Source organism: Lytechinus pictus, chromosome 17, assembly GCF_037042905.1.
Source record: "Lytechinus pictus isolate F3 Inbred chromosome 17, Lp3.0, whole genome shotgun sequence".
Lineage (NCBI taxonomy): Eukaryota > Metazoa > Echinodermata > Echinoidea > Temnopleuroida > Toxopneustidae > Lytechinus > Lytechinus pictus.
Window position 1 is genome coordinate 6,059,068 of NC_087261.1, and position 16,847 is coordinate 6,075,914.

Sequence of the window (16,847 nt, forward strand, 5' to 3'; positions counted from 1 at the left end):
AATATGGTAATGTATGTAATGTATAATTGCTTCACTGTATGGTAACTGTGAACCTCAGAATAGAGTACACATCTACATAATATTGTCATCATCGTAAATATTGTTTTTCTTTGTTTTTACAGTGGACAAACTTTCCGATACTTTTCTCATATCCCTTTGTAATTTTTGCAATTTTTTTACTTTACCTTTCACCTCTCTTTGCTTTATGCTATCAGGGCCAAAATTACATTTATTAATTATTTAGCATAAGGAATGCAACCTTTTTACAGTACACTTTAGAAAATCAGTACAATGAATTAATGCAAATCCATTTCAAATCATAGCTTTATTTGAATATTCTAATCATTTACTACACAATAATCAAACAACGGCAAACAAAATATATCAATATATCTATCTCTTTATAATCTATAAAGTAAATGAATAACTCAATAATAAGTCTTTGAAGTTTATTAAACTCATTAATATGAAGAAATTCAATCATACCATTTTGAAAACAAACTATTAAAAAAAAACATAGACCTTTTAAGCCTGGAAATTTAAATTATTATATATAAATGTCTCCATATCAAAAATATCTCCAGTACAGATTCATCGAAAAACATAAAAATGGGTATTTCTATCAATAAAAGGAAATGCTTTCACATTTGTACTAAAGTGAAGTACATGTAATTGAATAAAGCTTTGATATAAAAATAATAATGCATTGATAGCATTGTATCATTTAATGGAATCTCACGAGAAAAATAAGTTCTTTAGATTCTTTAGATAAGTTCATTGGTATCAATATATATTGTTCACAAGATAAATATCTATTATTCTCCAATAAATATATTTACAAAGGAGTTACAATATACTACTGTACATATCTTTGCCATATTTACATAATGATAAAGAAGTATGCACAAATATTGGATTTACATATGAAGTATTAATTGTGACCCTTCACCTCAAACCAACAAGTTGCCTGGCAAGGTTTTTTGTAATAAGCCAAAATAGTAATTTGGTCTAAAAAATATATAAATAAAAGTTGGTAGATGAAACAAAACAAAAAAAAAAGATTCCAGGGTTTATTTGACACCATTTTTTCTGGACTGCTTGAAGTCTAACCCAGCTTCCACGGTATTCATATGCATTCTCAAGTGAACTAAAAAATGTCAAACTTTGTTTTCTCCTTAGTCTTTGAAGCGTTCACTAATGTGAGGCAATAGCCTGCAATTTTTAATAATATACAACTATTGATTGCAAAGCTTTTAATATACCACTATTGATTGTACAGCTTGTAATGTAAACGCTATTACATTCGTTTCCATTTATCGGCTCATAAACAGATTGTGTAGTCTGCATCTGGCTTTACACAATTGTTTTCAGAAGAGAAAGGAGTTACTTATATAATTTCAATGCCTGAAAGTAGACATAATCGCTTTAAAGCAGAAATTTTCAGAAAGAACACTATTACTTCATGGTAAATTTACTATTTATGGAAAAGCAACCTACTTGGTTTATTTTTATCACACATCAATAATTTGTTGATAAATAAATGATATATATATGGGTATTATCATATACATTGCCCCTGTTACAATGGCTAATAGTGCAGCTAAATATTTGGTGACAATCGGTCCATGGGGGCCTGAGATATGACGACATGAATACATAATTAGCCCCATTGAAGTCAATGTATTATTGGCCTGGTTCTAAAAGTTAGGAACCAGGCCAATAATACATTGACTTTATATTCATGAGGTCATATAATCAATTAGCCACTTATCATCCCTCTTATATTCAAACTTTTTTCCTCCTTTAAATATTCTTCAAAGTTTCACTTCAACTATACTTTTCCACATTTTTTGTATACTGGTAATCATACAACTGCCGACTAAAAGTCAAACATAAAGAGCACTCACAGATACGGCAAGAAATAATGAATAAATAATTTATAAACCAAATCAAGACTACAATATAGGTACATTGGTTAGTACATTCCTTTTCAATTCAATTTGAGAAAATAAACCATATTTTATCAGTTCCTCAGCTCTTTTCAAATCCATCCTCCACATCTTAATTTGGTTGGTAGGTAGACATCGGTGAGGAAAGTTTCCGAGATTGATGTCAAGCTTTTCTTAAATCCATCCTCCACATCTTAATTTGGTTGGTAGGTAGACATCGGTGAGGAAAGTTTCTGAGATCGATGTCAAGCTCTTCTTAAATCCATCCTCCACATCTTAATTTGGTTGGTAGGTAGACATCGGTGAGGAAAGTTTCTGAGATCGACGTCATGCTCTTCTCAAATCCATCCTCCACATCTTAATTTGGTTGGTAGGTAGACATCGGTGAGGAAAGTTTCTGAGATCGATGTCAAGCTCTGGATCTCAGCCTTGTATCCTGATCTCATCATTTCTTGTAGCTACAAAGATATGAATGGATTCAATTCAATTCAATTGTTTCAATTGCATGTAATTATTAATTCGAAAGCACAATGATCTGTATTATGTTTGATAAAAAGTGATATGGATCCTTGTAAATTGATAAAGCATCCTCGTCTAAAAACCATGTCGTCGATTCAGTGGATTCACAATACGGTGCGCCACCTATCGGTTGCAGCGGACAGACCAAAATTCGCAATGCCTCACGGGAAAAAGTCAACATATCTGCTGAGCATGCTAGTGCATATGCATGCGATTATGCACCGACCAACGCGGCTCGGCCAGTTTGCATTAAAGTGTGCTGTTTACCAGGGTCTAGGAGAGAAATTTGCTGCAGATTTCTTTGGGAAATTTTAGACCGTTTTCGGTAAATTCTTCCTGCGCTTATCATATGGTTTTCATTTTTTAAGCATCTTTACACCAGTACTATGCACTGGCATGCGCTGGCTGCACCTCACCTGCGCATGATCTCAACCCAACAGTTAGATATTGGTCTGTCTGCGGCTAACCGATAGATGGTGCACCGTACTGTGAATTCACTGAATTGAATTAGTCATTAGCATATTTGCCGGTTAGCTACAATGTACAATAAATGACTGGTCATGTGATTGATTTGAGCCAATCATTTGATTAGGATCAGAGTCATTATAATATAAAGATAAGATGCTGGCTGAATGATGCAGCTTAGACTTTTCTTATGGTGCCTTATGAATCCTCATTACCAGGTCCCTCGGAGAGGACCATAAGTTGTCGGTCCTCTGGTTCCTTGCTTTCATGCTTTCTTAGCAATCAGGTAAAAATCAATACCATTTACGATGAACAGAGCCTAGGGCCCTGCAACATATAGCTTAGCGATTGATAATGTGGCTGGTTTCTATGATTGATTGCATTGATTATTGTGTATGAACAATCGTAAAATCAACCCCAAGATCTAAACCGTTACATGGAATGGGAGGTGTTAAGTTGACTTAGAGCCATGCTTACACGCCAACGTGCGCACATTATTTAATAATGATAATATGTGACATTTATATAGTGCTTCATACAAATGTCTCTAAGCGCTGCATACTACTAACCCAGCTTTAGCAAGGCTATCCTGATTAGACACTCGAGCATTCAAGGAATTCCTTCCTACTGGGTACCCATAATACTTCACCTGGGTGGAGAGTGGCAATGAAGATAAACGCCTTGCCAAAGGACGAAAGTGCTGTGGTGCTGATTTCTATGATTGATTGCATTGGTTTTTGTGTATCATCATATTTAACACATAATCTTATTGATGGATATGTGATAGTGCGTGTACCATGCGCATGATCCGACCAATGCGATAAAGCATTATATAACATACCGAACTGAAATTTAAGTGCCACACTAAGTCACACTTACAAAATATTTTCTAGATATGCTGCTTATTCATACATGTACTGTAATTGCCTTCTTGAAAAGTGAGGGTGCTTCTCTAATTTGTTTACAAAAGACATTGCACAAATTCCCCATTGAAAAAAAATGACACTGATGGATTTCCATAGATTTGAGGTGATTGGATCAATCGTAACCCTTCGTAAGACGGGGCCCTGAATACTAACCTCTGACATCCAATGAGGGAGCTCTTTATAGAACGGTCTTCTCATGAGATGGGAAGCTTTCCTCAGATCTGACGGAGAGAGTGGTACGAGTGCTTCCTCTGGGATCCTCAATCCTTTCACATCTGATGGCAATACACCAAGCCATCGTATGGATGGGACTGTTAGGCTGTGAGATTCATAGCTTAAAGACTGTCAAGAATAATTGGACATAGTGAATCTGATGATAATACACCGAGCCAACGAATAGATGGAACTGTTAGGCTGTGCGATTCATAGCTTAGAGACTATATAGAAGATATAGAGGCACACTTTAGTTTTAATTGCTTTAAAAAAAAAGAACTAAACACTCTCCTCTTCTTGGAAGTTTTGATTCTGTCTCACCATCTTTTTCTTTTTGCTTTCATCATTGAAATTAAGTTTGGTAATGTCATTCATTTTTCAGAATTTCATTTATAGACACTTCAAATATTTATTTAAGTGACATATTGACATTACAATCCATGTATACATGTATGTAATCCACAGAGCTTACTAGAAAAATCTTAGCTTTCTACTAGGTTCTAGTGTGACTTCATAAAGCTTAATAAGACTTTATGAGATCTGGTAGCAAATGAGAACCAAATCTTAACTAAGCAAGCTGGATTCTATGGAAAACATGTGTTATAGCAAAATCATTCAGTATCCAACAGGCTAAAGGATTACAGGGAAAAAAGAATTGGTTGAAAGTTTCTTTAGCAGGGCTTCAAATATTTTGTACAAATAATGAATTGATAATGGTATAATGAACACTTACCCTTGATCCAAACTTGTATACAAAGAGGATCGCTAGCCCTGAAAAGATAGAGAGGGGGGTATGGAGATAATTTATTAATTGATTTATTTATTTATTAATAACAGAAATGAATGAATGCTTTTTATATAAATTCAAACAATATAATCAATAAGATATCTAGATAGTTATCTATCTAATAGTCAAATTTATCACAACACATATCTAAATGTTAAGTGTTCTACATGAGGTTTCCACAAATTCCTTTTAAATAACAGCATTAGTTATGTGTTTCATTATGTGGGGTAATTCATCTCCTGGAATTCCACCCAGAAATACATGAAATGGATGAGAACCTAGTCAAAATCCTCATTGGACATGCACAAATTTATTTTTTCCTGTCTTACTCGAAATAAACTGTCATATTTTTGTGTCATTCTGATGTTCATATAATAATAATAATAATAATATAGGGTATTTATATTGCGCACATATCCACCTTGTTAGGTGCTCAAGGCGCTCCTATATTACCCGGCTAAGCTAGGCGTTCATAGCGCACACAGCTTTTTAAGGAATTACTTCCTACCGGTACCCATATAATCAATGTCATTCCCATCTAGCGTTAAAGCATATCTTACCATGTGGATCAGCATCTACAAGAGCAAATACAGGTATATGCAAGGTGTCCCACAGTGTACGAACCAGCATTCTCGTGTTGATATCTGGGAATCCTTTACCCTGCCCAAGAACAACAATAGGAATGTGAGAATATCTTTTGTCTATATATATCCCCTCTCTCTAAACACTAACAAACAAAATGAATGTCAAGTCATGGAGACATTCGTAATATTTTAGCAGTGATCAGACATGTTATTTCTATGCCTCAAAGAAGAAGAAAGTATTTCTTGACCATCCAAATCATTGACTAGTAGTAGTCTGTAGTTTGTAGTTTGAGACATACATTTATTACTGATTGTTATGTCATTGGCTCGACTTATAGTTTTAGACATACATTTATAAATGATTGTCATTTTTCACTCGATTTTCTATAATGCCATAATTAATTCATTGATATCATTTCAGTGTTTTTTATCAGTGAATAAATTATACAATTGGTAGTTTTATAATTAGTACAGTAACTGTTCCCTTTTGATAAGTTAAATATTTCAGTTTGATTCATATTATCATCTAAGTAAAAATATTTGTTTATTTACATGTATGTTACCAAGCATTGTTATCTTTGACTTTAATAGATTTTTACTTTATTTTCATGTATGATATGATGATTTATGTTGTTCTTTATGTTTGTATCAGGTCATTGATGAAAAACAGTTTTATGCTGATCTTTTGTACAGGTCTGAATAAATATGTTCTAATAAATAATTAAATTGGTGACAATTATCTTTATCCATCCTCTTACATTGCTTGAAAATAAGGTAATTGAATAATTTTTAAAAGTTGCATGTAAGTGATTTCACTATTTCCATTCCTTTTTTAGGGTGTAATGATAAGTACATTTCAGCAAGGTCAGAACAACGTAACACACTAAAAAGATACAATTATCAGTACATTTTTCAGTTCTTTTGCTAATCAAATGAACAGCATACAGGATAAAGTAGAACTGCAAAATTATCTCTTCAGCGGTTCCTTGTTAACTGTCAGGGCCATGTCTTTTGCATGCTTTCGCGCAAGAATCTCACAAGCGGCATTTCATTTCCACTTCTCACACTTTAAACAAAACGATGGGGGAATGTAGGGGAAGGTGCTGTAAAAAGACACTCAGTGCATTAATATCGGGATTCCTGCTAAAAGACGTGGCACAGACTTTTGACAAGGTACCTGAAGAGAGTGTACCTCTATGGGTCTGATTGAACTTACAGTAATGATGATGCAGTTAGGTATCCTGTCCACCAGACCATCATCAATTATCTTCTGAAAGGTAGCATCTTTCTCAATAATCAACACAAACCTAGCACGACTTTGGATGTCTGTAATAGGATCTAGGTCAGGGAAAACTAATTGATAATATCGAATTAAACTCATGGAATTCTTTTTTTTTTTGCATGCAATTCATGTCAACTTATATAAAGAGAAAACAGAAATGGATAACAATGCGATACTTAACCTTTACTTTCGGAAATTGATATGAGAAGAGTGAATTTTCAGATTCAAATGTAATATTCAATTAGTTGAAAATTCATGTGAATAATTCACACTGATATCAAAGAAGAAATCTTGGAAACTATTACTATGCGTCTACGATAGGCAACAATCTCAACGAATTTCATGGTTTCCAGTGGACATTGACAAGAAAAAGAGATAATTGCTTTGTATTCTTTCTGATCATTCTTACAAGTTATCTGCATGAGATATGAAGTCATTTTTCTTGGATTGTTTACAGAGCTTAATTTTGCTGTCAAAAATATGACAATAGCATAAACTGAATGCTTTCTTTAAGAATAAGAAGTTCTATTGTAAAAAATTTCGATATATTTCATATATGCTTGAAAGAATAAATGAGGTGACGAGGCCAAGGTTTAATCAAACGAACATTGCTCTTTCTCATTTTTTTTACAGAGAAGTTTAAAGGAAAGCCCTAAGACATGAATAAACACAAATAATCATAACTGATTGATACATCTCTGTATTAAAGGATACACATATACATGTATGCATACACATTATATCACATAATGGCGCAGATATTCACTGCTGAATGAGATGCGCTATATAAGCTAAAAACAACACCAACACAGAAGAGGATTTAACCTTGGACTTTAGCCAACGAGGAGGCCACGTGTAACATACGGAAGGACAATGATATCGTATCATATCAAAGACACTTTCAGCACATGTTGATCATTATCTTCATAAGATATGAACACACACTGCCTGTAATTAGTCTTTGCTTTAGGCCAATATTAAACACAAATCAAAGATATGTATTTCCTGCTGCAGGTGTCATATAATCATACACAAAGCAATTGGGTTGTAAAAACAAAAGACGCAGCAAAAAACTTTTGGAAGGAATCCCGCAATATAGGCATTACAGAGTTATCCCACAGCCCCATTGTCTTTCCTAAGATGAAATTTGGAGATAATTTTTTATACACAAAATTCTTTCAACAAATCGGTGCTTTCATTATTTACATGTACCTGTAAATAGAAATATCAATAACATTTTCTTACTCAAACTCAAAGGATACTTGTCACTCCTACAACGTGATTTGGCACTTGTGTTCCCTGTTATAAAAAAGAAATGCAATTGCACAGAGGGTTTGTTAAAATGACAATCTTTACGACACACATTTTCAGCCTGGAATTTCCTGTTCAGTGTAAATCGTATCGCATCAGTGGCATATCTATGAGAAAGCATCAGAAAAGCAGTGAGAATGCATTCCTTTTCAACTTATCACTATTTAATTTGGGAGAATGTTGATTACGGATTTTTAGTTGTTTTCTTTCTTTTTCTTTTACATTTTACTTCCTTCCTATCCTGATTCTTCCACCTACGTCATCTAGGAAAGAATTCATCAGGAGACCAATTCTATTACTTGTTACCCATACTCACTGTTCTATTCCTGCTGCAATCAATGTAGGATCCAGAAACATCAGTAAAGCGTAGGTCCCCATAGACCAATCCTTTAGAGGTAGCCAGCTGTCCACAAAACATAAATGTAGAATAAGCATAAATGTTCTGGGGGGATATACTCTTCATCTTTCAATTTTAACCCCCTCCCCCCCCCCCCCCCCCCCAATTTTTTTTTTAAATATAAAAAAATAATAATATAAATTAATAAATAAATAAATGCAAAAATAAATGAATAAAAATAAATAAATAAATAAAAATTAAAATGATTGAATATACAGAAAAATAACACAAACAACACAAAAACAGGATTTTTTAAATCTTATCATCAGTATAACAAAAAAAAAAGGGTAAACAGAGAAAGATCCAATAATAATGGAGAAGTGGCTTTATATTTTTTTGTTCCAAGCGTAATACGTCCCATGATCCCACCAGATTAAAAACACTTTGGAAGAGCCCACTCTTGTACATAAACCAATATTGCCAGTAAAATGCAATTGTGTTCAACTGTAGGCCTATCCATCGTTGTAATATCCTTCAGCTGTTGTTTATTTTTGTTGCTTTTTTTAATCAACTCATGCAATGATTAACTGTACAGTCACATCAAGAAAGCAGACCCCTGATCAATCAAAGCTACCGTTTTATTTTGAATGGCATATCATTGGTTGGTTTGGAGTAGATTTCATTGGTGTGGAGCCGTGGTGTAGTGGTTCTGACTCTCGCCTTGTAAACAGAGGGTCGTGTGTTCAAATCCCACCACAGTCTGGCGTCCTTTGGCAAGGCGTTAATCCACACTTTGCCACTCTCGACCCAGGTGCTAAATGGGTACCCGGTAGGATGTGAAAGTCTTTGTAGCTTGTCCAGTACTGTGTGCGCCTCACCGGCGACTGACTGGAATACTCCCCAGGGAGTAGAGGATGTGCACACATTGTGTGCGGGAATGACTGATTGAATCCGATGACCAGGGTAATAATATATCTGTAAAGCACTTAGACACATCGTTCCAATGTATTAAGCGCTATATAAAAGCGGATTATTATTACTATTATGGTGTGACTAACCCTAATCCTTACCCTAACCCTATAGCATTAACAAATTTTTCACTGAAAATGCCAGTTTTAATGAGGTATTCTAAAACTGCTTGACACAGTGATAAAGCTACATGTATGAACAAGGTCAAGTTTGGTAGGAAAGACTAATAATTTAAACTTGGTTTAGATGAAAATTTAAAAGAGATAAGCTTACAATATGAAGGCATCGTCTCGGAACTTGCAACAGACAACATAGATTATCAACGATGTCGTCAACAATTGACTGACTGCCGAATGACTGAACATCGCTGTAGTACAGGTCTCTGCATACAGAGAAAACACAGTTTGGATGAATGAGAGATAGTGTGTGTTTAAAATGTATTTACTGCATCAAATATTTGCTACAGACTGCTTAAATGCTTGTTTGTTTGTGTTTTTGAACAGATAAAAAGCAATACAATGAAGAACATACACAAAAATGAGTTGTAAATACATAGAAATCAAATAGGCTAGCCGAATTCAGCAATGCTGATACAACATTACTGTTCTTCCTATTAATAGGTTGTTTGAATGCTGGTAGACAAGAAACAAATATTGAGTCGACTGCAACACTTGCCTGCCTTGTTGCGAATAAATTTTGATGAGAGTGACGAAAAGGTACAGGAATGCACACATTTCATTTTCAATTAAAAACTATTTAAAATACATGAAAAATAACTTTTGACATACAGTTATATTTAAAACAAGTGGAATGCCTCTGGCCGTCTCACCTGCATCACGCGATTCAATATAGCAGCAGTGCTGATTTTGAAAACTACTATAACTCGCACAAGATGTTCAGTGATACTTGGTTACTCTTATTTCCACGTTTTATGAACTAGACCAATACACTTATAGAGATATGATGGCAATTCAACAAATACCCCCAACGTGGCCAAAGTTCTTTGACCTTACATGACCTTTGACCTTGATCATGTGACCTGAAACTCGCACAGGATGTTCAGTAATACTTGATTACTATTATGTGCAAGTTTCATGAATCAGATCCATAAACTTTCAAAGTTATGATGGTAATTCAACAGATACCCCCAATTCGGCCAAAGTTCATTGACCCTAAATGACCTTTGACCTTGGTCATGTGATGTGAAACTCATGCAGGATGTTCAGTGATACTTGATTAACCTTATGTATAAGTTTCATGAACTAGGTCCATATATTTTCTAAGTTATGATGACATTTCAAAAACTTAACCTTAGGTTAAGATTTTGATGTTGATTCCCCCAACATGGTCTAAGTTTATTGACCCTAAATGACCTTTGACCTTGGTCATGTGACATGAAACTCAGGCAGGATGTTCAGTAATACTTGATTAACCTTATGGCCAAGTTTCATGAACTAGGTCTATATACTTTCTAAGTTATGCTGTCATTTCAAAAACTTAACCTCAGGTTAAGATTTGGTGTTGACGCCGCCGCCGCCGTCGCCGTCGCCGCCGCCGTCGCCGTCGGAAAAGCGGCGCCTATAGTCTCACTCTGCTATGCAGGTGAGACAAAAACCTTTAAATTAGTTAATTTACTGCTTTTCTTACATATACTGTGGGATGTTTTATGAAATGCACCAACTGAAAACTTACCTCTTTGTTGAATATGTATCGGTCTGTACAAGCCTGTAGCACAAGGCAAGGACTTTCAACATGAGAGCTAAAATAAGGAAATAGGCCTAAATAATAATAGAAAATAACTTCTTACTGGCAATCACTTTTACAAGAATGTTAATCAAATTAATTAATTTTTTTTTTAAACTTCTCATTCTTCCACATTTATAACGCAAAGGAGCAAGATTTTAAATGCTCAGAGATATGAGACATATTTTGTTAAATGAGCATGAGGAAACTTGGGGAACACTCTCAATGGCTCAAAGATGAGCTTTTTTTCACATGCGCTTCTATATCCCAGTATTAATCAATCTTTCTCTAATCTGCTTCAAGAGAAATGAAAAGCTGGTCAATAAACATCCATTTCAAAATGACAAAAATACATATTAACAAGCAGGGACTCAGTTTAATAATTATGAGGGGAGCAATAAAAAGCTCTCCTAGAACTTTTAAGGAGAGCGGTAGAGGAGCACTGCAAAAAGCTCTCATTCAACATACAAGGGGAGCGTTTTGATTAACAACACGGATGGAGGAAATATATGAACCAAGTTACAATCAACAACCAAAGGAAGGAAACAATCGAATATGCAATATTTATGCTGTACCTCATTGAACATGTTATTGTAATTCTTGAAATATAATTGTTTTACAATGTATTGTAATGAGATTGTGTGTTATAAAACCTGTTTGAGTGAGGTTTTGACTTTGGCTAAAAGTTAAGTCACTGACAATTTTTTTTTTTCGGGGGCTCCATTTTAAATTTTTTGTCAAATTTCGGGGGCTACTTTTTGCATTTTGGGGGCTATTTTTAAATGCTCTTTTTGTATTTTGAGGAATACCTGTTCACTTATTAATGGATTATATTACTTTTTGTTTGATATTGTACGATTTTTAAAGTAATTTTTTCATGCTTAGAATCTTGGATGTGGGTGTGTGTGCGTGTGTGTGTGACTGTGAGTTGGACTTGGATATAAATGAATTCAATATCTAATTTCTACTCCGTCTATTCCAGTACAATACCCTGTACTCGGCCATGTACATGTAATAAAGGCCCACATAACCTCGTTCGTAGGATGAGTGACATACCCTAACTTTTCCTGAAGTTCTTTGAAAACGCAGATCTCCATGAAAATTGCATTTCTCTCTGGGGGAGTCTAAATTTTGTGAGAATGTATTCATTAAGAACTTAAATATACATGACAATGAAGAAATCATCAAACTTTATTGGCAGTTTTGAATAATATACCTGAAATGTAAACTCTGTCTGAAACAGAAAATCACCATCCTTGAGGCCTTTACTGAGCGAATTGTCCCCAAGAGCTCTGGCAGAGAGACAGAGCTCCGACTGGCTAGCTAGAACAAACGCCAATGCGTGCGCGAGCCTGCCGCCGGCCTTGTAAAATAGATGGAGCTTTGTTTGATGATTTATTGTCTGATATTTACCTCATCCCCGAGAAAAAGAAAACAAATGATTTTTTTGTTATAATTAATCAATAAGGTAACTCATTTTGGATGTTAATAGGCCGTTTTGAAAAGCAAAACCGAATGACAACTCACCAACGCTAGGTTACTAGACTCTGGTATTTATTTCCTCTTTTATCACAGAATTGTGATATATGTAGGGGAAACATGTGCATTCGAAATTGCACATGGTGGTAGTCATAATGGACCCCTTTACATGCAACTGTTTCCCGACCGTTGCGTTGATTTTTTTTCCATACCTGGTACCATGTGTATGGAAATACGTGGTACAGAAAAAAAGACGCAAAATTTGAAACTGCGCTCCTCGCTATTTTCAAGGCTTATTCATGATTTTGAGTGTGGATTTTGGATGATTTTTAAATGGCAAGCGGAGCTCGAGCATATGGCGCTAGTGGGCCGTTGAGATGTTATCACTCGGCAGTAATTCCGGGGGCGACATTCAGATTTCCGCGCAGCTCAGCGATCGCGAGGCGCGCTATTAATCGCGCTACCTAAAATGGATTAAGGCGCGCATGTAGCGCGCGATCGCTCTCGCGCGCCTTAAAATCGAGTCCCTGAACAAGTGCTTACTACATGTACAAATTGCAATGGTTTCATTCACTGCTTTACTTTAAATATGTTTAATGACTATTACATCCATGTGTTTTAAATCTTGCTGCACCGCAGTTTTTTTGGCATTCATTCAATGTCTGTCACACTCAACCATAGTTAGATAAATGTGAATTTGACAGTGTATTCCTTTAAATGCTGTTATTATCAATATGATTATTGCTTTGATTGAAACTTACCAAATTTATTTGTGGAAGTAGGTACATCAAATCTCACTTCAGTCATCTTTCCATCATTCTTCATCTCCAGTCCGACATCTTCTCTGAAACTGTAAGAGATGAGAAAGAAGGACAAGGAAAGGGAGAGCAAGAGAGAGAAGGGGTGGGGGAGAGAAAAGGAGAGAAAATGGGAGACAGGGCAGAGGCAAGAAAGAAGGGTCAATGTGGAAGAGAGGGGGTAGTGGAATAGGGAATGAAGAGGTCAAATGCAAATGGTAGAATGAAAGAAAAAGGGTGTAATCATGGAAGAAAGTGAGGAAAAGATAAAGAAATTGAGATAAAAGGCAGGAGTTATTAAACCTAAAGAATTAAGCAAACGGCTGGTAGGAAATATGGGTTTGATGGGCAGCAAATGAGCAAGGAATTGAAGGAATTAATACACGGAAAGGAAAGAAAGTGGAAGAAAGGCATACAAGATGTAATGTAGATTGAAAGAGAGGGAGAGAGATAATCCATGACAAATGTCTTATCATTTTGAACATATTACCTTCATGTGATTAGCAACTCAATAGGGATGGATTAAAAAAAAAAGTAGGAACGGCTTTGAATTGGTCCTTTACTTTGTAGAGCTCTATCTTATTTAGATATGAACACAATGTACCATGATTTTTTTAATACTTAAAAGGATTTTATATAAAAGTGGTTTCATTCATATATATCTAAAAAAAATCATGTTTGCATTCTACAATAATGTTCAGAAGACTAAATACAGAGAATATAATTTTTGTCAATAGAGCTACATGACGAATGATCAAACAACTACTCAGACAGCAATGGAGACCTTAAATTAGATAAAAATGCTTTCTAAACAAATTGATCGCAGAAAGTGGAGCAAAATTATATGAAGCGTTCAAGCAATTTGGACACGATTGCAGTACTACGTGTTGAGTCACTGAACCTGAGAGATCACTAATGATGAGGTAAATACCAACCTAACACTATCCCAACTGTTTCTCCTGCAGTAGCTAAGATATGGTGCTTCTCCTCTGGCAATGCAAGTCACTATGTTTTCTACAACAGCTTCTATCCGGTGCAATACATCTTGACTGTCAAAGGACAACATGAAGTTAAAGATCAATAATAAAAGGTCAATAAAAACAATCAGTCACAATCATATTGAAAGTAACAAAAAGAAATGGGATTGTTATTTTTAGTCTCACGTTCAACAGGATTCTTTAAAGATGAAAATTATTTTAGTTATTAATCAACTTAGAATTTCATCATCCCCCTCCCCCCACCAAAGAAAAAAAAATAGTTCCTAAATACATATACACCTACAGACCCAATTCACAATCTTTTGTTTTTCAATTGTTGACTGAGTGACAACCAAATCAAAATAGTTTTTGAGATTAATATGTACTTCTATTTTCCATTAGAAAATGGCAAATGTTTTTTTTTATTAATTCATGTAAATCCTTCAGATAAGTTAAAAATAAATATGCAAGCTGAAACTGTTTGAATGGAAAAATAGAAACTTGTTCATTTCTATTTTGAAAAAATATTAGGGGCTTAAAGAAAAATTCAACTATTTATAAAAATAAAAAAAACATAAGATTTGAAAAAAAATACTCTAATGTAATTGATCTTTACCTCCCAATGCATTTTGTTCTCACATATTTCACAGCTTCTTGGTCTATCGTTTGGCAAAATTGTTCTCTCAGTTTGCGAGCTCTGTCTTCTTTCTTCAGATCTTCAGTCAAATTATCAATTTGTGTCCAGAATTCAGCTTCATCAGTCATACTCCGCTGATGCTAATCCTGTCTTGAGTACCAACCCCTCCTGTGTCTTTCAACAAATCACTTTTTAACCTTTTTGAGCTAAAAAGTAAAATTCAGATAGATGCCAAGTTGAGATCAAAGTCAAACTTGAGTTAAATGCGAATGCCTTGTGATGCCAAATTCACAAAATCTGGTTGAATTTGAATAATTTGCAAAGACCATGGAAAAAAAGTTAAAGTCCGTACCGGGTAAGGGTAAGTCATCCAAGTTTTCAATTCCTGTGAAAGTGGAAAAAAATCAGTAGGCCGAGAGAAATTCTTCATAACCTTTTTTGCGACCTCTAGATCTAAATTAATTCTAAAAATTGTAACTTAAATAGATCCAACAATAATTTCATTTAGATCAAACATTTATAGATATAAAGTTAAGCCTAGATCTACAAAGTCTAAATTCTATACAAAAAATAGTACTAGATCTAACTTACATGTAGATGGGGTCTACAAACAAGCTTTGAATTAAAAAGCACACTCCAAGACAATTCCCAATCCGTTTGTATTGAGAAAGAAAAAACAATTCATAAAACCTGTAACTTTTTTTAGTAGGCCTAGGCCTAGAACATATTTTTAAAATTAAATAAAATACTGATGAAATGACAGGGGTAACACTGCAAATTAGGGCCTATACCCCTGGCCCTGATGGCTTGAACATAACTGTTAACATCAACAGTTCCAAAATTGCAGAAAGGAACAGAAGATGCCATCTCTGACAGAGTCTGAGACTGAGTGATGTTTCACTTTCACTTTCAGTTTCACAGTTTCAGTCAAACGAAAAGAATTATTGTTTTTTTATTTTTATTTTGTTTAATTTTTTAACTGACATTTTTCTACCCATGGTCGACCAATCTCTTATTCATCCTTGAGCACTCTACAGAGTGGATTTGGCGCGATATAAGTCTAATTATTATTATTATTATTATTATTATTATTATTATTATTATTAGATCATTCAGCGAAACAACCGAGAGGTCTGATTTTCTGAAGCTTGGTCTACCCGAACACGGTGGTGCGACTGCGAGGCTGCCCAGCCCAGGCCAAGCCCCATACATACCACTACAGTGAGACTTGCACTCAGCCTGGCCTGGGCAAGACCGACAGGGCAAGCCGAGTCGAGATGCGCGATGCTGGCAAGTCGCTAAAAGTTTAACATTAATTCTTCTTAACATTAAAGTTAGGGCCACTTAATTCCTACAATCACATCACACGTATAACTCCTTACCGTAAGGAAATTTTCTGCACTATCACTTATAGCAGCGTAATTTCTAGTAAATCACTCACCTCCCCGATTGAGTCAGTAAAACAAAAACAAGAAGATAGTATCAGCTGATTGCATGATCGATTGCATAATATCGCGAAAATCGATCAATATTTGACTTATAATGTTTTGATCGTAGATGGCGCTAAACCAAAACTGTGGAAATGCAGTTTCAGGGGTCTTGATCATGACGTGTAATGTGAGGATCATTTATTTTCAGTACTGATACATTGCATGATTATCCACATGAATGAATATAAAACATTTCGTAGAAAGGGTCGCCTATGCATGTAGGGGACAATTGCAGAAACTTTTTTTATATTAACCAATAATAAGGCGTTTTCGGGACTTGCACTTGATTGTTTATTTATTGATTGATTTTGTTTTTAACTAAACGCGACTCTTTCTGAAACACCCCATATACTTTCCGTACAGCCCCCGCCAGGGAAAAAGT

At 35.0% G+C, this 16,847-nt stretch overlaps 1 protein-coding gene across 1 annotated transcript; it reads right to left on the reverse strand.

Annotated features, from left to right (window-relative positions):
• Nucleotides 1-305: 305 nt before the first annotated feature.
• LOC129280640 (meiotic recombination protein SPO11-like) lies at nt 306-16,471 on the reverse strand. Its single transcript, XM_064111985.1, has 13 exons — nt 16,417-16,471; nt 14,955-15,181; nt 14,297-14,410; nt 13,326-13,414; nt 11,035-11,101; nt 9,616-9,724; nt 8,353-8,439; nt 7,988-8,024; nt 6,660-6,769; nt 5,420-5,519; nt 4,806-4,843; nt 4,013-4,201; nt 306-2,407 (listed from the first exon to the last, which is right to left on the reverse strand). Exons 2-13 carry the CDS (start codon nt 15,101-15,103, stop codon nt 2,288-2,290), a joined length of 1,209 nt encoding a protein of 402 aa, XP_063968055.1. The 5' UTR covers nt 15,104-15,181; nt 16,417-16,471; the 3' UTR covers nt 306-2,287.
• Between the last annotated feature and the right edge of the window lie 376 nt (nt 16,472-16,847).